This window comes from Sinohyriopsis cumingii, chromosome 4 (genome assembly GCF_028554795.1).
Source record: "Sinohyriopsis cumingii isolate HCF-2022 chromosome 4, ASM2855479v2, whole genome shotgun sequence".
NCBI classification, from domain to species: domain Eukaryota; kingdom Metazoa; phylum Mollusca; class Bivalvia; order Unionida; family Unionidae; genus Sinohyriopsis; species Sinohyriopsis cumingii.
This window is the reverse complement of record NC_142964.1, coordinates 5969445-5996040: the sequence shown is the minus strand read 5'-3', so window position 1 is coordinate 5996040 and position 26596 is coordinate 5969445. Positions and strand designations below refer to the sequence as shown.

The 26596-nt window shown below is 36.2% G+C and overlaps 1 protein-coding gene across 1 annotated transcript in view; it reads left to right on the top strand.

The window, feature by feature from the left end:
• The window catches only part of LOC149800571 (U3 small nucleolar RNA-associated protein 15 homolog), a 141327-nt gene that overhangs the window by 75809 nt on the left and 38922 nt on the right, over positions 1–26596 (top strand). The window contains exon 7 of the mRNA XM_089954516.1: positions 22195–22330. Coding sequence (XP_089810642.1) covers positions 22195–22330 — 136 coding nt within the window. The remainder of the gene's footprint in view (positions 1–22194; positions 22331–26596) is intronic.

The window sequence follows — 26596 nt, the reverse complement described above, 5'->3', positions numbered from 1 at the left end:
TGTAACTATATGACATTGTTACTTTAACTGTATGATATTGTTACTGTAACTATATGACATTGTTACTTTAACTATATGATATTGTTACTGTAACTATATGACATTGTTACTTTAACTATATGACATTGTTCCTTTAACTATATGACATTGTTACTTTAACTATATGACATTGTTACTGTAACTGTATGACATTGTTGCTTTAACTATATGACATTGTTACTTTAACTATATGACATTGTTACTGTAACTGTATGACATTGTTACTTTAACTATATGACATTGTTACTGTAACTATATGACATTGTGGCTCTAAGGTATTAAGCTGATATGCAAGGAGATCCTTGTCTCACCTGCTTAAGTGGAAAGTTTGTGTCATCATTGTGAACAATGCTTTTATGTATAGGTCATTGAAAGTCAAATGTTATAGACATTTCAAGATGGATTTATATGACATTTTCATATAATATTACTTTAGGTCTAAAGTTGATACACTGAAATGCAGGGAGTTCCTGTTATGCCTGCTTAAAATGAATGCATGTTTCATCATTGTAAATTATATTAAAGATTCATCTATGTTTAAAGTCACATATCATCAGCATTATTTGCTGTATTCAACAGGTAATTTTTGGATATTATTACTGTAGGTGTAAAGCTTATGTGCAAGAAGTTTGTCTTGCCTATCCCACCTACTAGTTCAACACTGTGAAGTTCTGTATGAATGTTTGCTAAAATCAGAATATGGGGTTATACTGACAAGTACATGGATGCAGGTGAGATACCAGGTTCTCAGATACCTCTCTTAGTCATGGTGACCTTGATCTTTTGACCTATTGACCCAAATTCTGTAGACTTTCTTACCCAAAGAGGAAGCCAGCCACAAACTTTGGTGATGGTACATGGTCAAGAACTGAAATATTGTGGAGAAGCCCGTTTTCGTTTGTCTCTTACATTGACTTTGATAGTCAGCACTTTGACATTGATTTTAAGGTCAAAGGTCTTGACTTTAATATTTGCATTTTGAGCCCAAAGTCATTTGGTGTCATCTCTACTCCAGGGGCAAGCCACCAACAAAGTATACTTCAGATCTGTGATGTAGAACTAAAGTTATTATGCAGAAACAGTTCTTTTACAGTCATATTGACCTATCACCTTTTGACACCCCCCACCCAGATCAAAGACTTTTTCTTTACCTCAAGTGCAAGCCATCTACAGTGCTTGGTACAACTAGATGGTGTGGAACTAAAGTTAGTATGCACAAATTTCATCTTTCAGTAACATTTACTTGGACATAAAAGTTGTTTTGCAGAAACATAAAAAGTAATGGATTGCTCTACATAAAGATGGATGAATGGACCTAGACATCATGCTTTTATATTGCTCCACCTTTTTGGCAGGCATATTAAAAAATGATTCACAAGACCAATACTATTTTACAGTGCTAGATTGAATTATGGGTGTCAGACATTTTTTTTACATGAAGTGGAAACAAACATTTGTTTTACTTCAAACTTTTCTGTGAAAAAGTGTCAAGTCTTTGTAAATCTCTTCCAGACATTTTTTGGTACAATATTAACAAACATGTTTGCAAGTAAAAGAATTTTAAGGTAATTTTTCTAATTATAAATGTTATCTGTCAAGAGTGTTGACTTCAATGCAAGGACTTTCATTGGATTCAAGTGTTAACAAATCTGGCTTTAATTGGCATGCTAATTTAAATGGGCAACATTCAGACCAGCTGGAATTTAGTGTAATTAATTCTACAGCTAATTCCTGTGCTTCAGTTGGATAGATCAGAGATAAGCTTCTAGTCTGAGATTAGCCTGTGTATGCACCCATGTTTGTGTCATCACAAATAACTGTTTGTAAAGACTCCTAAGACTTATTTCAATAAGTATGAAATGATCAACAAAAACATTTTTTTCGTGGAATATTATGTCTGAAGATATGCATAATATCTCAACCCGTTCTTTTGGCAAAAAGTATCAGATGGAATTACTATCTCTGTAAAGCTTTGCAACTGATGGACTTTTTAATTTGGCATGGGGGGGGGGGTGCCCTTGATTTTGACTGTGCCCATATAGCCCCATTTTGTCAGTCAGTCAGCCATTGATGCACAGACATCATTTCTGACCCCTAAATTATGTGTCAGCACCAAGCACAATAAGTAAAATTCCTTCTGGCAGAATCAAGCTTGTGAGTCAGTCACAAGGCAATAAGCTTTGGTAAATTTAGTATTTCTCCCTCAGCCACCATCTGTGGGCCAAATATCTGGTGAGATCTATCCATTATAGAGGGAATTTGAGACAGCATTGGAAACATTTTTCAGGGAATAATGGCAAATATGTTGTGTATTCTGCTATAAAATGTTACTGTCAGTCATGCCTAAAATTGTTTTGGACCAATTTCCTCTGATTGAAAGTTTCTCTGACAAGGAGCTGATATATTTTTTGGGATATTCCTGTTTTGATGTATATTTCATTATGGTAGCCACTGATGTATTTAACATTACTGTCAGGCCATGACCTTTAACAGATATTGTACTAATTACAAGCAAATTGCAATGGGTCATTTCAGGGCACAGAACTCCAAAGACAATGGAAACATTTAGATCTAGCTACAAATTACTTTCTAATTCTTAACACAAGTGTGGAGGAGATATCACACTTCAGACTGCCTGTTCAAATCAATCATGATTAGATTCATGGAAAAAAAAAATCCTTGATTTCTTCCCATCATATGTGTCCTAACCCCTCAAGAGGTCTGTCAGATTTTTTATAACAATTTTCCAATTGTGTTCTGTTGGGATACCTTATGCTTCCTTCAGATGATTTTTTCTTTCTTTGAAGTGATTTTTTTTTCCCAGTTGGTTTTTTGTGTTATGATGCTGATGAGATAACTCATATAAGTTTATATAAATAATAATAAAAATGTGTTTAAAAAGGAAAATGGGCACATTTTTCAGCACAAAAAAAGTAAAGAATCAGTTGTCTTTTTCTGTGTGTGTGTGTGATTTGGATTTTTAATGTAGTTTTAACAATTTTTCAGTCATATTGCTTTGATGTCAGCAGTGTGGCAGTTTATAGTGGTGTGTAGCACTGGGGCATCATGCCGCAGACATTTAACATGATGTCCCACTCAGTCACATTATCCAGACACAACACTGACCAGTCCTAACACTAACCTCTTAATTCTGAGTGCCAAGCGAGGCAGCTGTTAGTACCATTTTTATAAGTTTTTGGTATGAATTGGCCGGGGATCGAACCCTTCACCTCCCACATCCGAGGCAGATGCTCTAACCACCAGGCCACAGGTGTGGTCTATCTTTTTCTAATTTAAACACCAAAAAAATTTACATTTGAGTATTCGAGGCATTATGCATTACTGAAGAAATATTACATGAGTGTAGCTACAGCATCCATTATTGAGTGGGATTGTGATCATTACTTTTCATGTCTGACCTTGTTTCTCTTTGCTTACATGTTGTCTCGATGTCCTCATTAGAACACATGCACATTTCCTGTGCTGTGTGTCTGACAGCCCTTAGCTTGAGATGATGTCAATTTCATACAAGATGTATCAGTTGCATGTAGGAACACTTGTATGGAAATAAAAGTAATCTTTCATATTTGTATGAATCAATAATAAAATACAATAATGTACAAATGGGGGAGATAAATAATGTAGAACTCAGCAGAGCCTTGCAAAATATAAGGTAACCCTTCCACTGGGATTTATATTCTCTGTGTGAACCACAGCATAAATTCTATTCATCTGTCCTTCCAACCAGTTTGCCACCACAACTGTTGGCTGGTAAAGATAAATGTATATTTTTAATGAATTCATTTCATGTTTAGTCCCATTTTTGTACATGTACCAGTTTGATTTCAAATGACTCTAACTTGGTGTGTAACTATTTGGAGCATTCGAGTTCTTATTACATCCCAGTTGTTTTCAACCTCATTGGGGTAGAGTGTATGTACACATTTGTAAATTTATGTTTTCAATTGCTATAACATTCATGTTTATTGACTAGACCAAGTTATAGGATGTCTTATTGTCCTGAATGCATTTTATTTTGTCCTTCCCAAAAATAGGGAAGTTCTGTTTCATTTTCCACACTTTCAGTTTCCATGTTGACCGTTCTGGTGGTCTAGTGGTTTGAGCATCTGCCTCGGATGCATGTGGTCGTGGGTTTGATCCCTGGCCAAGTCATACCAAAGACTTATACAAATGGTCCTAACAGCTGCCTCGCTTGGTGCTCAGCGTTAAGAGGTTAGTGTTAGGAGGGGTCGGCCATGTGTCTTCATCATGCTACATGCCTGCGGCATGATGCTCCAGTGCTAGACATCACTATAAACTGTCACAGTGCAGACATTGTAGTTTTATGACTGAAAAATTGTTAAAGCTACGTTAAAAAAAATCCAAATCCAAATCCATTCAGTTTCAAAGTCCTCCTGTAGATGGTATCCCAAAGTTTAAGTGGAGTATTAGATGTAATAGAAAGAAAAAAAGATATGCTATCTAAAACAAAAATAGACAACACAGTTTTTTTTCTGACAAGCTTTGCTTTACCACTAAAGTTCAGGGATAGAATGAAAATCCAAGCAGAATTTGAAGAAATTGAAGGAAGTACCATATATACTCCCTTCAATGAATCAAGTCCAACTGGAATAAAAACAAAAATAATAATCTGCCGTGAAGTAATGAGCTGACTGGTCAGGGTCTGTGTGGTTGTTCTGCTGATTACTTCTAACAAACTGCACAGGCCTAGATCTACCAACGCATTATGCAATTGCAAATCAGGGTCTGTGTGGTTGTTCTGCTGATTACTTCTAACAAACTGCACAGACCTAGATCTACCAACGCATTATGCAATTGCAAATCAGGGTCTGTGTGGTTGTTCTGCTGATTACTTCTAACAAACTGCACAGACCTAGATCTACCAACGCATTATGCAATTGCAAATCAGGGTCTGTGCAGTTTGCAGCTGGACTTAAGTGAGTATATATGGTAGCAGTCTTGTTGATTCCATGTTGCATAAAACAAGATGAGCTTCCAAGTAAGACTTTAAAAAGTACTAATTTTTCACAAGGCGGTTTAAAAAGTCTGATAAATATGTAAAAGTTGTGTAAAGTGCTACATTACAGAAAAATGTATATTTGGAACAGCAAACTAATGCCTGTGTTCTACAACAATTGATTTGCATTGTGTCTGAAAATGAAAGTCAGATTATACTAAAATTAGTGACTTTCTTTGGTGAAAGGGTAATTTTTCAGTAATTTAATGTAACTTAGCATTTTCCACCTTAAGAATTGACTTTCATGTTATTATCCATAAGCTCTTGGCATATAAAGTGTACGTTAATTTTGTCATTTTACCCCTAACTCAAATTAAATTAAATATTAAATATTCATTGTTATTCTTAATACTATTGGTAATATAGTCTATTAAACTAAGTCGGTTCAGTCCTGGTTGCTGAATGCACTGGATCTTAAATGTCATCAAAAAACTTTTGGATGAAAATTATTGATTGTTATGGACCTGACTATGGTGGCTTGGTATTGACCATGGTGGCTTGGTATTGACTATGGTGGCTTGGTATTGACCATGGTGGCTTGGTATTGACCATGGTGGCTTGGTATTGACTATGGTGGCTTGGTATTGACTATGGTGGCTTGGTATTGACTATGGTGGCTTGGTATTGACCATGGTGGCTTGGTATTGACTATGGTGGCTTGGTATTGACTATGGTGGCTTGGTATTGACCATGGTAGCTTGATACTAAACTGGGTCAAGAAATATTGTTGGATCTGTCATAACAAACAACAGGGTAGTAAAAAAAATTTTAACATACATAGCTTTCATTGTGACATTACAGTACACTACCTTCATTCTGGTTTGTTTTCAATCATGCCTTTAGGTTGACCTCATAAAAATGTCCATGAACATCAACACTGAATTTGTCCTGTGTATTTGGGGCATATAAAAAGTGACTGCCTTTAGGAATATAGATGTATAATGATCAAATAAAGTGAATAATCACTATTTAAAGGTATGGGTATAAGAGTCGAAAACATTACACCCATTACTGAAATAGTTGGTAATGAATGCTTATTGCCATTAGATCTCTTGAATTATATTGCTATGTACTAAGACAGCAGCATCAGAGATATAACAGCAAGGTGAACAACTCATTGTTTGCATGAGCCAGATTTGATCCTTATTGGAAATGAGTGGGCTGCACTGCAAAAATGTTGTGTCTGTAATAAAACAATAAATGCACCTGAATAAAGTAAAGATATGGGGCACGGACCACACAAAATATGTTTTGTGCCATATGTTGTTCCCCTGCCCTACAGAATTCCCTGCCTAGTTTTCTTTAGCTACATGGATGACAAAATATTCTGTGTTCTGTATTATTAATGGGGATTATAATTTGAGACATTTGTTTCTTAGGGACAGTGTTTATATTTGGTTTGTTGTGTATGGTGTGAATTAAAATTGTTTGATATTAATTGGATCAGGAAGAGGTTTCATATTAGTTAGGGGGTCTTTGAAATGAGGTTGTTCAATAATTGTTTCATGTTCTGTATCTGAATATTAGAACATCATCACAGCAGTTGCTTGTCAAGTTATTGTGAAAGTCTTAAACCGTTGTTTTAATCTTTTCAACATCAAAGGTAATTGTATGACATGTAGCATATAATACATTATGTAACTATTAAGTATTCTGTTTCACAGATGTATTTGTATGAAAAGGCCAAGTTTGCTTAAGGAATGAATGCAATACAAGCAGCTATTTTTGACTTGGGGAAGATGATGACTCTTTGGATGTGGAAGTGAACCCTCACATCTGCTGGGGTGTCCTAGTTACCCCCTGTCCCTGGACTTGGTTCAGAATATATTCAGAGAGTACTGAAGTTTTGATGATAAATGCTTGACAGCTGTTCTACAACTTCTGAAATACATGTAATTTTATTTCTGGAAGTCATGTATATGTAGTAGGCTAAAAATGTGTTTCTTTCCTAAGTTCCCCCCCCCCCCCCCCCCCCGTTGTACACAATGTTGTGAGATACTAACAAGGCTGCACACAATTTTTAAAAACAAATGTATCTCCTAGCTGATAGCATTGCCAGATTTGTTATCACTCATAACATTAGCAGCAAGTTTTAACAAGTTCTTTTTGCTTCCTACTGCTTTGACAAAGCACACAACTTGGAGTCCATAGCATGAATCACTTTGGGGTATACTTAAATGTCTGAAATTTGCAAGAGAAGGCAAAAATAATTGAAACATTGTAATTCTTCCTAATCATTATCAGTTATGTCAGCTGTATAAAGGAACATTTCTTCTCCTTATTAGAGTGTCACGTTAAAAACATGTATACAATAAAAATCATTCAGGAACATAGCATTGATTCCATAACACATATTTTGTAAGTTGTGGGGTAAAAGGTAATAATTTCTTATTTCTCTTCAAGACTTCTTCATTTTCTCCTTGCAGCTAGCATATGAGGCATTGGATCAATTAATTTGTACTCAATAGATCAGGTGCATTACCCCATAGCTCCCAAATGAGAAAATAAACAAGGTTATAACATTAACCATTTTCATCCTCCATATAATTCGGCATCATGCCCCATGAACCTGTTAAACCCATAGATTGTCAAGAAACTCCATGAAAAGCATTGAACTGTGTTGATTTTGGCTTCTCACCTCATTTGCAATTGGCTTGAAATATGTTGGACAGGCACTGGATACATAAAAATACAATGTGGACCCCCTCACATCTTCAACATGTGAAACAGATTGATGCTAAAAGAGAAACAACAAAGACTTTTCTTTTGGATATATGTCAGATATCACAGATTTGTTTCCCAAATAATGGCCATAGAAATGTCTTGAAAGCCACTGATATCAGTGGCAGATCATTAACTCTTCAATCTATTAAACAGATAAAGACCACCCTCATAACAGTACGCTCTCTGTCAGAAATCTGGTAATTTTATGTTTCATGAGTATTTTGTCTTTGTTCTTAGAAGAATTTAATACAAGGAAATTGAAGACAGTGTAAATTGAATAAGTACTGTGTGTTTGTTTACAGTACTAGTACTGTGCAAGTAGTCATTTTCAGCCATTTGTATGACTTTGGGATGGGGGAGATACAGTGAGAGATTGTGCAATTGAATGATTGTGCTTTAATTGTGTCAGAGGTGCTTTGTTTGATAGAAAGTTTGATTCATTGTGTTTTACCATTATTTTACATTAAGTTTCAACATTTTTGAATATTCCGACTTCCTGTCATTCAGCATATTTGAGTTTTTAAAATGCATTAATGGAACCCATAATGGGGTGGGGTGGGTGGATTAGGTTGATAATGCAGTTGATACCTATCTATGCAATACAATTTTGCCATTTCTGTGTGTCCTGTTTAGAAAAATAATATTTTGCCTAGTTATGACCTGATACCCTTTACATGAAATTTGGATATGTCAAATATTAATATTAGTACTACATGAAATGCAGGCTCAGAGAATAGATCTTAATTTGTTTTGACACACAAATTATTGGATTTATGTAGCTATTGAATGAGCAGTATTAAGATGAAAAGAACATGCTTTATTGTAACGTAGATGCTAGGTTGACCTGGTCACTTAAATACTGATTTTACATATTTTTTGGTTTGACTCATTTTGGAACTTTAAGATATGTTCATTTTTAATTTAGTCAGGCATTGATATTTTGACTCTAGGATGAATAGTTACTTGACGTACAGTTTAACCTTCTGTTTGCTTGTAACTTCAAATATATTCTGGTCAAATATGGAGGAGTCATAGGGTTGTCTAAGATGTTCTAGAACTGCAGCTTATAGTGTGACAATATATCACAATAGTACTCACAAAGCTCAGAGAATTTTCAAAGAAATGCAACTAGTGTTCAATGCTCAAATCACTGGCATGCATATCACTTCTTGTTAAAAATGTCTTTATGGAACTAGATACATGTAAAAACAAGAAAAAGCCAATGGATGTCAATACATCAATGATGAAAAATATTTTATGATCATAGTCATATTGAATATTCTAGCTCAAGGTCATCAAAATTGAATTGAATGTATCAGTTGCACACATTTGTGGGTTTCGACCGCTCCGGTGGCCTAGTGGTTAGAGTATCCGCCTCGGATGCAGGAGGTTGTGGGTTCGATCCCTGGCCAAGTCATACCAAAGAGTTACAAAAATGGTACTAACAGCTGCCTCGCTTGGCGCTCAGCATTAAGAGGTTAGTGTTAGGACTGGTCAGCCTGGTGTCAGGATAATGTGACTGGGTGGGACATCATGCTACACGTCTGCAGCATGATGCTCCAGTGCTAGACATCACTATAAACTGCTACACTGCAGACATTGTAGCAATATGACTGAAAAATTGTTAAAGCTACGTTAAAAATCCAAATCACACACACAGACATGCACACATTTGTGGGTTTGGCACTTTATCTATATATAAACACAGATGTCAGGCAAAATGTAATAAACAAATAAACTTGTATATAATTGCCAAAATCTAACTCAAAGAAACAGTGTTACAACAAAGTGTACCTGTAAGATATCTGAATTCTTGTAATGATCCTTTCTTGTTTGTGTTTCATGTAGGAAATAAATGTATTTGAAACTTCAGATGTATGTTTTAAAGCAATATTATTCCCATTTTTATTGCATATATAATTGTTAATTCTCTTAGCAAAGATTCTGACCAAACATTCTTCTCCAAAACTTGCATAGCATAAATAGGTATTTATTGTACTACCAATCCAATTCTCCACGACACAATCCCATTATCTATTCCATGCACGTATGCTGAATGACATGAAAGTGGATTTATTCTAAAATGTTGAATCTTAATGTAAAATAGTGGTAAAACAGTTGGTCAAACTTTAATTTTAATAAATCATGTAAGACACACACATTATTCTTAGGTCTATTCATCTTGTTTTTTAAATATATCCAGATTGGAACCATGCTTTCATATTTGATTCATTTTTGTCTTGCATGCATGTTAATATCTTAGTACATCTGGAGGCTGGACAGCATTTTTGAATGGAATGAAAAATCCCATTAACTTCCATATAATTCATGTTATACATAAAAAAAAATTTGGTCAATGTTAGAACCATTATAAAGTTTTCTGAAATTATCAAGTATGCGTGAATTAATGAATAAGACATCTATAGTTAGTTTTCATATTATTCCAATGCATAAGTAAGTGTTCTTATGATACCCTATGTCACCCTTTACTGCATCTCCTAAAGCACTGAGTGGAAATCTTTGAAACAGTCTTTGGGCAAATCATCTGCAAGAGAAAGTGGTCACTCTTGGCTTTTTGGGGCAGAGTCAGGGGGAGGGTTTGGAAGGGGATTTAAATTTGCACACCAAAAAGTGGGGAGATTTGCAAAAGTGTTGTAGTTTCTTTTGTTTGTTTTCGTTTACCATTATTAAAAATAATGGTTTTAAAAAACCCAACTTTTTTTTAGATATTGCACTTTTGATTGTTAAAATGACTTTCCCTTGATGTGTTAATGTTAAAATAATTATCAGAATTACCTTAAACTGCCTAACTTAAACAAGTAATTAAACTATAATCTTTATATTAGTCTATTTTTTCTTAACCTATCCACTATGGATTTGTATTGTTTCATTGTCACTGATTCACTGCTTGTGTGAAAATTACTACTAAACAAACCAATAAAATAAATACAAGTCTATGATATTTTTTTCTTCTATAACATCATATAGATTTGTCCAGAGTCTTTATATGGATGGGATATATATGTTGCATTGGTAATGTATTTGCTTTGCACTACTGTAGTCCTAGGTTTGATCCAGGACTTGTTTTTATCTGCAAAGGTAGGTGTTTTCCAAATCAAGATTGGTGGTTTCTTCTATGTTCCTCAGTTTGCTTCTCTGAGAAGACCACATCATGCTGACATCTGGGCTGTCAAGAGCACAATATAATCTATAAATAGCAAGTGCTTATTATGTTGTTAATGTAAAATAAATAAAGTTTAAGCTAAGCTATATAGATTTTGCAGAAGGAATAATTACATACTTAATTAAATTTTTTTGGATAGCCTAATAATTCAATTCATAGCAAGAGCTATTCATCTTTAAAAAAAAACTGGGCCATTTAAAACCATGTAGGGTCACTTTGCTTTAAAATCATCAAGTTCTGCTTGAAAACTGAACGGGTTACCTTACTTTCAAACATAGAGGGCTACTTCAAAACATCAAAAGCAGTTTTAATATAACATATTGAAAGTTACTTCAAACATTGATGGCTACTTTACACTATTGCATCAAGGGCTACATTACTTTCAAACACTGAGGGCTGCTTACATTAAAACATCTATGTCTACTTTAAAACATTATGGGCTACTATACTTTAAAACATCTAGGGCTACTATACTTTAAAACATTATGGGCTACTATACTTTAAAACATCTAGGGATGCTTGCATGTTTTAATTATGCATACATTATGGGCTACTATACTTTTAAGCATCTAGGGCTGCTTACATTAAAACATTATGAGCTACTATACTTTAAAACATCTAGGGCCACTTACATTAAAACATCTTTGTCTACTTGAAAACATCTGGGGCTGCTTACATTGAAACATTATGGGCTACTATACTTTAAAACATTATTGGCTACTATACATTAAAACATCTAGGGCTGCTTGCATTAAAACATCTATGTCTACTTTAAAACATTATGGGCTACTATACTTTAAAACATCTAGGGCTGCTTGCATTAAAACATCTACGTCTACTTTGAAACATTATGGGCTACTATACTTTAAACCATTATGGGCTACTATACTTTAAAACATGGGCTACTATACTTTAAAACATCTAGGGATGCTTGCATTAAAACATCTATGTCTACTTTAAACCATTATGGGCTACTATACTTTAAACCATTATGGGCTACTATACTTTAAACCATTATGGGCTGCTATACTTTAAAACATCTAGGGCTGTTTACATTAAAACATCTATGTCTACTTGAAAGCATCTAGCGCTGCTTACATTAAAACATTATGGGCTACTATAATTTAAAACATCTAGGGCTGCTTGCATTAAAACATCTATGTCTACTTTGAAACATTATGGGCTACTATACTTTAAAACATCTAGGGCTACTATACTTTAAAACATCTAGGGCTGCTTGCATTAAAACATCTACGTCTACTTTGAAACATTATGGGCTACTATACTTTAAACCATTATGGGCCACTATACTTTAAAACATTATGGGCTACTATACTTTAAAACATCTAGGGCTGCTTGCATTAAAACATCTACATCTACTTTAAAACATTATGGGCTACTATACTTTAAAACATCTATGGCTGCTTGCATTAAAACATATATGTCTACTTTAAACCATTATGGGCTACCTTACTTTAAAACATTATGGGCTACTATACTTTAAAACATTATGGGCTACTATACTTTAAAGCATCTAGGGCTGTGTCTACTTTAAAACATTATGGGCTACTATACTTTAAAACATCTAGGGCTACTATACATTAAAACATCTAGGGATGCTTGCATTAAAACATCTATGTCTACTTTAAAACATTATGGGCTACTATACTTTAAATCATTATGGGCTACTATACTTTAAAACATCTAAGGATGCTTGCATTAAAACATCTATGTCTACTTTAAACCATTATGGGCTGCTATACTTTAAAACATCTAGGGCTGCTTGCATTAAACATATGTCTACTTTAAAACATCATGGGCTACTATACTTTAAAACATTATGGGCTACTATACTTTAAAACATCTAGAGATGCTTGCATTAAAACATCTATGTTTGCTTTAAAACATTATGGGCTACTATACTTTAAAACATCTAGGGCTGCTATACTTTAAAACATTATGGGCTACTATACTTTAAAACATCTAAGAATGCTTGCATTAAAACATCTATGTCTACTTTAAACCATTATGGACTACTATACTTTAAAACATCTAGGGCTGCTTGCATTAAACATATGTCTACTTTAAAACATTATGGGCTACTATACTTTAAAACATCTAGGGCTGCTTGCATTAAACATATATGTCTACTTTAAAATATTATGGGCTACTATACTTTAAAACATTATGGGCTACTATACTTTAAAACATCTAGGGCTGCTTGCATTAAAACATCTATGTCTACTTTAAACCATTATGGGCTACTATACTTTAAAACATCTAGGGCTGCTTGCATTAAACATATATGTCTACTTGAAAGCATCTAGGGCTACTATACTTTGAAACATCTAGGGCTACTATACATTAAAACATCTAGGGCTGCTTGCATTAAAACATATATGTCTACTTTAAAACATTATGGGCTACTATACTTTAAAACATCTAGGGCTGCTTACTTGAGACCATTAAGGGCTTTTTAAAAACATTATTTAAGGTGGGGGGGCTGGCAGTTCCCTTAGAATTTTCATTTCAAATTTTCAGGTTTTATCTATTGGTGATTAAATGCAAGCAATTTGTGTATTATGCTGTTCTAGAAAGATTCATCAGAACTGATTATATGTTTTATACAGCCTGCAGGCTTAAGCACCACTGTAACTAAATATTGGAATGCACATCCATATTCAGATTAACAAAATTTAACACCTGGTTTTCAGTAAGAACAATAATACGAACAATAACACGGAAAAGAACACTGAACACCATTACACCGATTCGCCTTGTCTGAATGGCTATTTTTAGAAACTGATATCACTGCGTGTGACGTTTCACAGAGGTAAAAATTACAAGCGCCATTTGTAGGTTATTTAACAGTTTCATTTTGTTTGCCCTGCTCAGTTGGGCAAGCTTTTATCAGGTCACCCAATTTTGCTACTGTTCACTTCTTGCAGTTCGTAAGAATCTCTTTAAGTAATACTTGAAGGGTTAGTTGGAATGAGGGATGGAATGGAGGTAGACTATGTGGAATTCAAATTGTTTCTTATGGCAGAAATCATCTCAGAATTATGGGCACCCTAACCCTAGGGATCAGTCTGTATTTTAGCCTTAATGTATTAACCTGTCAGAGCCTTGTATCAGTATCTCATTATCGGTGCATCAATTTAAGATAAAATTTCATTTAATTTTGAGATAGACAGCAGTGTTAAAGGACACAATTGATTCTCAAATGAAGCAGAGGTCAGCTGATGTTCCAACCAGTTATCCCACTGAATGGCACATGCCAGAGTGACAGCTTCATTACACACCAATTTAATGGGAATTCAGCACATTAATTGTCATCTCCTACAGGGCATGCAGTGTTTCCCTTAGCTATCATTTCCTGATGCCCTGTTGTAGGTGTAGGAGTCCATAAAGATGCCCAGTATTGACTCTGATATTTATAGACCCAGCCTGTTAAGTCACCAAACACCATTAGAACAACCAACCCTATGTACACAAAAAGTTAATATTTGAAATTTTGAATAAGTAATTTAAAAGTAGGTGATACAAGAGTCATGGAAATCAGGTCATGGATGTATGGCTGAAGCTCTTTCTTCCCTAAGACATAGTTTTGAGGTACAGGGGACAAACTTTGATTGAGTGTGGGGTGTGTGTGTATGTGTGTGATTTTTAACATAGCTTTAACAATTTTTTAGTCTTATCTCTACGCTGTCTGCTTGTGTCCTTTTATAGTCATGTCTAGCACTGGATCATCATGCCACAGACATGTAGCATAATGTCCCACCCAGTCACATTATCCTTACACGAGGCCAACCAGTAACACTAACCTCTTAATGCTGAGCATCTAGTGAGGCAGCTGTTAGTACCATTTTGATAAGTCTTTGATATGACTTGGCTGGGGTTCAAACCCACGACCACATGTTCTAACCTCTAGGCCACTGGAGCAGTGACACATTGAATGATGTATCTCAGTTATCACGATCAGAGTAATTTGCTTCCAACATGTTTGTGGTGGTGGGCATTTAGTATTGCACATGCCCATCCATCCCATCACAAATTGCATGTCCACACAGTGATTTTTTTAAGGACTTTATGGATTTACCATATACAATTACTTTTAAGTCGAGTCCAAATGCAGACACCAAGGATCCAGATCTAACATCACATAATGTGCTTGCAGATCAGGGTCTATACACTTTGTTCTACTGATTACTCCGAACAAACTGTACAGACCCAAATCAGCCTGTGCATTACATACCAGCAGATCTGGGTCTGTGCAAGTTGCATTTGGACTCATCTTATAATTGAGTATATAGGGTAAATAAAATTTTGGTAAAATTCTTTAGATTAAGAATATCTAGGTCATGGGTCTCAAACTCAAAACACCCTGAGGGCCAAATGAGGGCATTTTTTATGGCCAAGGGCTGCACCGCCCTTTGTTATCTCTTATGACACCATGTGACGCCAATAATTTTGTGGGCCACAGGATATGGCTTGGCTGGCCGTGTGTTTGAGACCCCTGACCTAGGTCAAGTTGAATTTGTAGTTTTTATTGTGACCGCTTTTAAACCTTTTGAAAAAATTGTTTATGAATTGAAGTCAAATGGGTATGAGGCTTTAGATTAATGAGACTGCTCAGGTTCGGCTCTGACAACATTTCATTTAATGGAGTTATGGCCCCTCTTTGCTTAGAATTTTGCCATTTGATCTCATTTCCACTGTATATTTTTGGAAGAAATGCATGGATTGAAATCAGATTGGTATGAGATTACATTATAATCATCTGGATCTTGTTTGAGTCAAAAACTTCATAAATTTAAACCAGAGGCTTTATATTTAGAAAACCTAGGTCTAGTCGGATTTCTCTGAAGACGTTTATAGTAGAGTTATTGCCCCTATGTGACTTTCACCTTGGCTTTTTCATTGCATCATATTCTCAGAGGCATCTGGACAAATTTTTAGTTGAAGGTTAAGCTTGAGGCTACTGTTTCAGTCAATAAATATACTGGCATTACATGTGGAGACATTAAACTTATCACATATCACATCCAGAGATTGTTTTCTCACGCTTGTGGTGAAGGTCAAGTTCAGAAGTTAACTTTTCCTTTTTTTGGTTTCTGCTTGCATAGTTTACATCCGTGTGATATAGAAGGTCGAAACTAATGTATTGCCATGTGCTTGGTATCATGTGGATGATCATATTTTCAAGGTTAAATTCAAAAATAAAGTTTGGACACATACTGTACCTGTAATTGCTGTAATTATGTTGTATGCTTTATTCTGCAACCTGTCTCAAGGTCATGGTCACAGATCAATATTTATGTTCCTGCTTAATGCATCAAACCCTGTTTGAGATATGGAAACTTTTTGTATGCTCACACCACTACCACAGAATTACTTTTATGCCACAGTTAATGTCGTATCTTTAAGAAGGTCATATTCAACTTTCTAACTTTATAGCTGACTTAAAGGTCATAATTGTGTGATGTTTGTGATGTCATCATGATAAACACTGGGGGATAAAACTTTACTGAATTGGTATGTTTAGTTATTGGTTTCAGCCAGCCGTTGCCACTTAGGACCATAAATTATCATGAAGTAGCTACTTCTGTTTAGAATTCTGTCTACCTATAAACTTCATATTATGATCACATTTGATGGCATAAGAATGGGGGTTTCATGTATTAATAATAGGTCTACTAAACTTCAAAATTTTGTTTCCATGGTAACCTCTTCTATTAATATAGGTGGAAGACATTAGTCTGGCTGTACATAATTGAAGTTGAATAAAAGTTGTGCATTGAAAAGTAATCTGTGATGATTTAGTGGTGGTGTATGGTGCAAAAATTTCAATGGGAGAATCATATGAAACACATAAATAAATTCTGGCTAGGCTTAAGACCTTGCTTTTTTAACTTCTGCTTCTTGCAAGACTGAAACATTCCTCATTAGTTACAACTTTTCTTTGTTTCACTTCTTGGCAAAAATGTTCTTGGCAAATAAAGGTTGATATAGTTGTGGTAGGACATATCCATTGAAATAACATTGAAGGACTTGTCTGTTTTGTTGGGGTTTTAAATTTTTTTAAAAGTATTTATGTCTTTTTGTACAGCCTTTAAAAGTTTAAAAAAAAATGGTCATGTGATCCCATCCCCTGGTGAATGTTTAAACTTATTTAGTGTAGATTGACAGATTCTTGTTTGTTGTGAAATAATATGGTGCCAGAGGTAAAGAAAATTAACTTTGACAGTGAATTGTTTGTTAAGGAAACATATATATATATATATATATATATATATATATATATATATATATATATATATATATATATATATATATATATATATATATACACATACATACATACATACACAGTATCCGATACAAATAAATGTGAATAAAGGTTATTACCATTTTTATAACTAGATAAATCGATGCATAATGATAAGTAGGGGCCCCATTAAAAAAACAATTCAGCATGTATTGGCTTGGTTATTTTCATCTGTTAGAAATCCTCTACTTTTCTGACAAATTTATTAGGCAGTCCCCCTTGTTGTACCAAGGGAGAAGTACTGGATGTAGATAGTATACACCCATGTTTTAAAAAAATTTAGATGAAAAACCTTTTAAAATCAGGCATCCCTACAGAAAAAACTATGTTTAAAAAAAAAGAGTTAAATTTAGGGTTAAATTTAAAAAGCCCACATGGCCAAGATGCTTTTAGTAATTGTCTTAGTTAATGGACAGAGACATGCGGAAGATATGAAGATAGTTGCAGTACATTTGCATCAGTAAATAAATAATATTTATTTGCAAGATGGGATAATTAATCTGAGCCATGAATTAAATATTTTCATGACACTTTTTTAAACGTTCTACAGTGATTATTTACTCATTAAAGCTTTGTGTGTAAATGTTTGATTGATTACAAAAATTGAAAAATGATAAAAACAGATAACTTTACAGATATGTTGACAATATTGACATTGTAATAAAAAACTTGTATGGACTAAATTTAACATTAGTTCATTCTTAAAGTCAGAATTTTACCTCTTCCAACAGCGTGTGAAAATTTGCATGTTCAAAATAAATTTTTGGTTATATACATGGAGTCATCATTACAATAATTAATATGTACAGGAGGAAAAATTATGATTTTTTTGTCTAAGTTGGGTTTGCAGGATAGTTTCCAGGTTGGTTGGCTGATATAAACTGAATTTAGCTGTTAGTAAATACAGCACATGAAACTATATTAATCTTAGTTGAATTCACACACTTCATATTAATCTTAGTTGAATTCACACACTTTATATTAGTCTTTCCGCCCATTGAATGGTTTCCTTTTGTACTTTATGATGATGTTGCATGGAAAATAAATTAAAACAATTCACACATTATTGAATAGGGAGGTTACAATGCAGTGTAGTCAGTGGCCTGTCTGTTACAATACCATATATACCTACTTATTGGTCCTGTCCAACTACCAACTATACATACCCAGGTCTGCCTTCACATACTGTGCCTGCAGATCTGTCTTTGTACTGTGTTAGGAGTAATCAGTAAAACAAACAACACAGACCCTGATCTGCAGACAGGATTAATCAGTAAAACAAACAACACAGACCCTGATCTGCAGACAGGAGTAGTCAGTAAAACAAACAACACAGACCCTGATCTACAGAGAGGAGTAATCAGTAAAACAAATAACAGACCCTGATCTGCAGACAGGAGTAATTATTAAAACAAACAACACAGACCCTGATCTGCAGAGAGGAGTAATCAGTAAAACAAACGACACAGACCCTGATCTGCAGACAGGAGTGATCAGTAAAACAAACAACACAGACCCTGATCTGCAGACAGGAGTAATCAGTAAAACAAATAACAGACCCTGATCTGCAGGCAGGAGTAATCAGTAAAACAAACAACACAGACCCTAATCTGCAGGCAGAAATAATCAGTATTAAGAAAAACAACACAGACCCTGGTCTGCAGGCACATTATGAAATGCAGATCAAGGTTTAAGTTGTTTGCAGTTGTATTTTGCCTATTAGCAAGTGCATATGGTATATTTATTTGAAACCAAAATTTCATGGTGGGGTAGGGATGGATGGTAGGGATGAATGGTAATTAAAAGGTGGACTTCTAACTTTGATGACTCACATATAATTAAAAAAAAACATACTTTATTAAGATTTTCTCAAAGTTTAATTTACAAGTCAGTTTATTTGAATGCAAGACTTCCATATTTACTCGCTTATAAGATAAGTCAAACTGTAAACAACAAAGATCCTGATCTGCCATAGCACAGTATACCTGCAGACCAGGGTCTATTTTGTTTGTTCTACTGATTCATCCTTACAAACTGCACAGACTTAGATCTGCCAGTACATGATGTGCCAGCAGATCTGGGTCTGTGCTACGTGAACGTGAACTCTACTTATAGCGATTACATATGGTATGTGCACAGACTTATTACAGCTGATTTGATTGGTCAAGAAGGATCATCCTACTTCAATTTAATAGTTGACTGTGGCATTGATCCAGGGATAGACAGTTGTCTTAACTAGTCAGACTGTTGTGTCTGATGCATTCAGTTTCAAATCAAATCCAAATGTTATACTATTAAATATACAATAAAGTCACATTAGTTAACATACACATTTCCTGCCCCTGTGCCAATTAAATCTTCCCGCATGCTGCTTGTTGTTAAGTGAATGCCAACATAGATTATAAAAACTTATTCAGTGGTCTTATATTTTCAAGTTCTGTCTCATTGTAAAGGAAAATAATAATTAAAAAAAACATTTAGTATAAAAGAAAGGATTGCCTACAAATCTGATATTTTTGTTTTAGAAGGTTTTGACAATATTTCAGAACAGTATCAGTTGCCTCCTGATTACCCCCCCCCCCCCCCCCCCCCCCGCCCTTTCTGATACCTGTACTGACAAGCCTCCTTCATTTTCTTCATTCATCAGTCCTGGATACATTGACTGGCTTCGCCATGATTTTCATAAAATACATACTGTAAATGACAGAATTTTAGTATTATTCAATTTTAGTAATCATTCTTATTAGAGTCTTAAAGGATAACAAATTACTGAATTACTAATTGATGAAATATGCATTCTTGTGTTTTGATTTACTTTTGTGTTTGTAAAATAACATTTTACAGAATTATCTAATCTTGGGGAATTTTGAAAAGTAATCTTTGTTAGTTTTAATGGTACTTTTAATGCAGTATTAGGGATATCATGCCAAGAGAATTAGAGCTAAGTGCCTTTCCCAACTGAGGCAGGTATGAAACATGCAGTCCATGGAGTCTGCCGCTCTTCCAACTGAGCCACAATTGACACTAGACATGCTACATGACTGATCTTGACATTAGCATGCATGTTATGGTGGTAACTAATCAGCTTTGTTCCTGGGTGTCTTTCATTACATAATTGTACTATGTAAAAACCATAGTGTATATAATTGCTTAAAAGACATGTCCAGCTGCAAACAGCATAGACCCTTGCAAGAGGCATCAACAGATCATGGTCTGTATTGTTTGTTCTGACAAACTGCTTAAACCCAGATCTGGTTGCTCATTATGTGGTGGCATATCAGGGTCTTTGCAGTCAGCAGTTGGATCTGACTTCATAGTGCAATATATATGGTAATCTGCTTAAATGTTATGCCTATTAATGATCTGTTTAAATGTTATGCTTATTAATGATCTACTTAAATGTTATGCCTATTAATGATGTGCTTAAATGTTATGCCTATTAATGATCTGCTTAAATGTTGTGCCTATTAATGATCTGCTTAAATGGTATGCCTATTAATGATCTGCTTAAATGTTGTGCCTATTAATGATCTGCTTAAATGTTATGCCTATTAATGATCTACTTAAATGTTGTGCCTATTAATGATCTGCGTTAATGTTATGCCTATTAATGATCTACTTAAATGTTGTGCCTATTAATGATCTGTTTAAATGTTATGCTTGTTGATGATCTACTTAAATGTTGTGCCTATTAATGATCTGCTTAAATGTTGTGCCTATTAATGATCTGCTTAAATGTTATGCCTATTAATGATCTGCTTAAATGTTATGCTTGTTGATGATCTACTTAAATGTTGTGCCATTTAATGATCTGCTTAAATGTTATGCTTGTTGATGATCTACTTAAATGTTGTGCCTATTAATGATCTGCTTAAATGTTATGCCTATTAATGATCTGCTTAAATGTTATGCTTGTTAATGATCTACTTAAATGTTGTGCCTATTAATTATCTTGTTAAATATTGTGCCTATTAATGATCTGCATAAATGTTGTGCCTATTAATGATCTACTTAAATGTTATGCTTTTTGATGATCTGCTTAAATGTTGTGCCTATTAATGATCTGCTTAAATGTTGTGCCTATTAATGATCTACTTAAATGTTATGCTCATTAATGATCTGCTCTCCTTTGGTCAGATAAGAAAATGAGGTTTCCTTCAAGTAAAAGATAGTTCCTTAAATTTTATCCAACCAAAGCAAGTTTACAAGTTTGTGTGTCTGTGCGTGAGAGAGTGAGAGAGAGAGAGATATTACAAGTAGTTTGCATTGTGTTAGTGATTTATTTAAATTAATTAGTCCTCATCATTCTCTCTGGGACCCAAAGGCTTACAAAAATGCTAATAACAGTTGCCTTGCTTGGCGCTCAGCATTAAGAGGTTAGTGTTAGGACTGGTCACCCTGGTATCAGGATAATAATGTGACTGGGTGGTATCAGGATAATAATGTGACTGGGTGGGACATCATGCAAAACGTCTGCAGCATGATGCCCCAGTGCTAGACATCACTATAAACTGCCACACTGCAGACATTGTAGTAATATGACTGAAAAGCTATGTTAACAATCCAAATCACACACACACACCATCTTGGACATAAGACTGCAACTAACTTGCACCGTTTAGGTCACTCTTGAGCAATTGCTTGTGCCTCGCCTGAGGAATGTTCCTTCTCTTCCTGCTTGGTCATCGCTGTCCTTCATTAGGTTATGTTTGGCCATCCACATTTATGTTAGCAGAACAAACAGCATTGACCCTGATATGCAGGTGCATTATGCTATAGCAAATCAGAATCTTTTGTTGTTTGTAGTTTGATTCGACTTTCAAGCAAGTATAAATGGTATATTGTATCATTACTAACTGTTGTGATCATTTTGTACTGTAGGTGGCAGTGTAGTGAAGGTATGGGATGCTCTTTCAGGAGGGAAACTTCTTACAACACTGTGTCATCATCACAAGACAGTTACCTGCTTGGCATTCTGCAGTAATTATCAGCGCTTTATGAGTGGAGGCCTTGACAGGTAACCTCATTGACATGTTTCAAACTTTTGTATTTCAAAACATAAAGGTTTTTTTTGTGTTGTGTTTGAATTGTAGGCAAGACACATATATCACTTTTCTGATAGTGTAGTCAGTGGCCTTGTCAGGAATGGATGGTGGAGGCAAAACAGTGTAGTCAGTGGCCTTGTCATGATTGGGTGGTGGGGGCAAGACAGTGTAGTCAGTGGCCTTGTCAGGATTGGATGGTGGGGGCAAGACAGTGTAGTCAGTGGCCATGTCATGATTGGTGGAGGCAAGACAGTGTAGTCAGTGGCCTTGCAAGGATTGGAAGGTGGGGCAATACAGTGTAGTCAGTGGTCTTGTCAGGATTGGATGGTGTGGCAAAGACAGTGTAGTCAGTGGCCTTGTCAGGATTGGGTGGTGGGGCTAAGACATTGTAATCAGTGGCCTTGCAAGAATTGGATGGTGGGGCCAAGACAGTGTAGTCAGTCGCCTTGCAAGGATTGGATAGTGGGTCCAAGACATTGTAGTCAGTGGCCTTGTCAGGATTGGATGGTGTGGCCAAGACAGTGTAGTCAGTGGTGTTGCAAGGATTGGGTGGTGGGGCCAAGACAGTGTAGTCAGTGGCCTTGCAAGGATTGGGTGGTGGGGCCAAGACAGTGTAGTCAGTGGCATTGCAAGGATTGGGTGGTGGGGCCAAGGCAGTGTAGTCAGTGGCCTTGTCAGGATAGGGTGGTGAGGCTAAGACAGTGTAGTCAGTGGCCATGTCATGATTGGTGGAGGCAAGACAGTGTAGTCAGTGGCCTTGCAAGGATTGAATGGTGGGGCCAAGACATTGTAGTCAGTGGCCTTGTCAGGATTGGATGGTGTGGCCAAGACAGCGTAGTCAGTGGTGTTGCAAGGATTGGGTGGTGGGGCCAAGACAGTGTAGTCAGTGGCCTTGCAAGGATTGGGTGGTGGGGCCAAGGCAGTGTAGTCAGTGGCATTGCAAGGATTGGGTGGTGGGGCCAAGACAGTGTAGTCAGTAGCCTTTCAAGGATTAGGTGGTGGAACCAAGACAATGTAGTCAGTGACCTTGTCAGGATTGGGTGGTGGGGCCAAGACATTGTAGTCAGTGGCCTTGCAAGGATTGGTTGGTGGGGCCAAGACAGTGTAGTCAGTGTCCTTGTCAGGTATGGGGGAGGGGCAAGACAGTGTAGTCAGTGGCCTTGTCAGGATTGGATGGTGGTGTCAAGACAATGTAGTCAGTGGCCTTGTCAGGATTGGGTGGTGAGGCCAAGACAGTGTAGTCAGTGGCCTTGCAAGGATTGGGTGGTGGGGCCAAGACAGTGTCGTCAGTAGCCTTGCCAGGATTGGATGGGGGTGGCAAGACAGTGTAGTCAGTGGCTTTGCAGGGATTGGGTGGTGGAGCTAAGACAGTTCCAGTGATTACATAAAGCTTTTCTGTTTAGGTTGGTTTCTGTGATACTGTTTTCAGTACAGTCATCAAACTTGATGAGTGCATTTCCTTTGCAAGGATACTGTTTGTCAGTCAAAAGAAGGTCACAGTGATCTGTATTTATAACCCACTGTCTCCATTTTTGCATTTAGCTCATTTTCTCAGAAACTGTTGTATATAATGTCAGGAAACTGGATGGATCTACATCAAGAGTACTACTCATGGTGGTCCAAGGGGGTGATAAGTCACATTGACTAATTTTCATGCTCCACAGATTTCTCACATTGGACCTATTTCTTTTAACACAGTGTGTACAGACATGCAACTTGAAAAGTGCATTCATCTTGAAGGATACTGTTCACCACTAGCAAAAATGGGTTGTGGTGACCTACTATTTATTTTGCAATTCATTAAAACTTGAGCTCACCTGACCATGAGATAAGTGAGTTTATGGTATTGCGGTGTCCAGTGGGCATTGTCCAGCAGTCATTCTTCCATCAACCATTGTTGTTACCACTCAAGTGGAGCGGACATGTTTCTGGTAAAATATTTTTCCTATTTGGAATATACATCATCAATATTTCAGACAGGTTCTAATATATGTGACATCCATGCATATTAATTAGGTGATCCTGCATCTAATTGGTTAAGTTTGTTAGCACTCTAAAGGCCAAATTTCTGATCTGATTTTGAAATGCAAGTTTAAATCATCACTATCTCATACCAGTTTAAATATGCAATAGATTTAAATAATCTTGCATCTTATTTGCTGAGCTGGTTGCATATGCAGAGACTAAATTTCACAACCATAGTAAATAAAACTTGATTTTGGACAAATTTGATTATGAGTAAGATACATGCATATTAATTTTGTCAAGAAGTTTTATTAGCCAGTAGTAAAATAGCTCATATTCAACCCGATAAATAGACTCAGAGATCGCTAACATAGAACTTTTTTTGGAAACGGTCAGCTGTTATGTAATTTAAAGGGAGTGATATCAGAAGCACTTCAGCCTCATGTTATAATCGGCTTTTGCATTTGTTTAATTTTGTTATCACTCTTGTTGTATGTACATTCTGGAAACTTGATGGGTGCTTTCATCTAGATTGATATTATTGACATTAAACCTGCATGATGGTGTATCTTGGGATAAAACGTAGTTTACCAAAAGTGGGTCACTGACCTACTTTCTTTGACTTAATGTGAATTGATTAAAAGTTGTATCTTGACCTAAACTATTGCAGTTTGTCACCTGTTGGTACCAAACTCACAGTAAAGGTGCATCTTAGAATGGATGTTTGTTGCCCAGTTGAACTGGGCTTCTGTGACCTGTTTTTCCAGATTTATTCAAATTGCACAAACATCTTATTGGTTTCATTTTATTGGGTTTAATATATATATAGGCATCTGTTAGTCTCGAGAGACGGTGGAAGTGCCCCATGAGAGATGTCCCGGTTTGTTGTTGTGCAGTGTCTGCTGTGGCTTTGTAGCCCAACACGGGAGTGGCAGTCATTGTTGCAGTTGCTGCACTTGAAGGTTGAGTCTGGTTTGGGTTGGTGCTGCTTTTTCTTCCTCTACGATCTCTTTCCATCAGCTAGCAAGCATAGCTTGTCCTTGATGGCTTTCAGACCAGTGATCAGAGTGTGTTGCCAGCTGGACCTGTCTAGAGCAAGCTCTTCCCAGGTGTTGACATTTATGTCAAGGGGTTTCATGTTGCACTTGCAGACATCCTTGAAGCAGAGATGTGGCTGTCCAATCAACCTTTTGCCAGAGGCAAGTTTCAAATAAAGAATGTCTTTGGGGATCCATCTGTCATCCATCTGACGTACATGTCTGAGCCATCTGATGCAACATTGGCAGAGCAGTGTAACCATGCTGGGAATCTTGGCACATTCAAGCACCTCATTGTTTGTTACTCGATCGCTCCAGGTGATCCTGAGTATGCGTTGGAGCCATCACATTGTGAAAAGTGCTGTCTTTTCTCTTGTGAGACATACAGAGTCCAGGTTTCAATGGTGTACAGGAGAGTGCTTAGCACTCAGACACAGTACATGGATATCTTAGTGTTCAGGGTCAGCATGATTTTGTTCCACACTCTCTGTGACAACCTGGAGAGAGTTGTTGGTGCCTTTCTAATCCGCTTGTTGAGCTTAGCATCGAGCAAGAGGTTGTTGGTGATGGTACGTGAACTGACTGACTACCACAAGTTTGTAGTTGTTGATGATGATGCTTGGGGGTCCACATCCTGAGCCATCACATTTGTTTTCTTTAGGCTGATGGTCATTCCAAACTCATTGCATGCTTTAGCAAAGCGGTCCATCAAGCGCTGTAGCTCAGATTCTGTGTGAGTGGCTAGAGCAGCAGCATCTGTGAAGAGCATGTCCCTGATGGTTGCTTAATGTACTTTGCTCTTTGCCTTCAGTCGTTACATGTTGAACAGTCTGCGATCTGATCGCGTTGGCAGGGAAATCCCTTCTGTGGACGTCCCAAAGGCGTGCTTGAGTATGACACGGTAGATGATGCTGTAGAGCGTGGGGGCAAGGTCACAGCCCTGTTTCACTCTGCATTGGATGTCAGAGGGGTCAGACATTAGCCATCGTATTGAACTGTGCCTTTCATGTCATTGTAGAAGGACTGGATCATGCTTAGCAGCTTTTGAGGGCATCCAATCTTCACTATGATTGTGAAGAGTCCATCTCTGCAATATATATATATATATATATATATATATATATATATATATATATATATATATATATATATATATATATTTTACACACACATTGTGGATAGTAAACTCCAAGAATAACCACGAACCCACAGGAAGCAACTAGCAGGCTTTCTCAA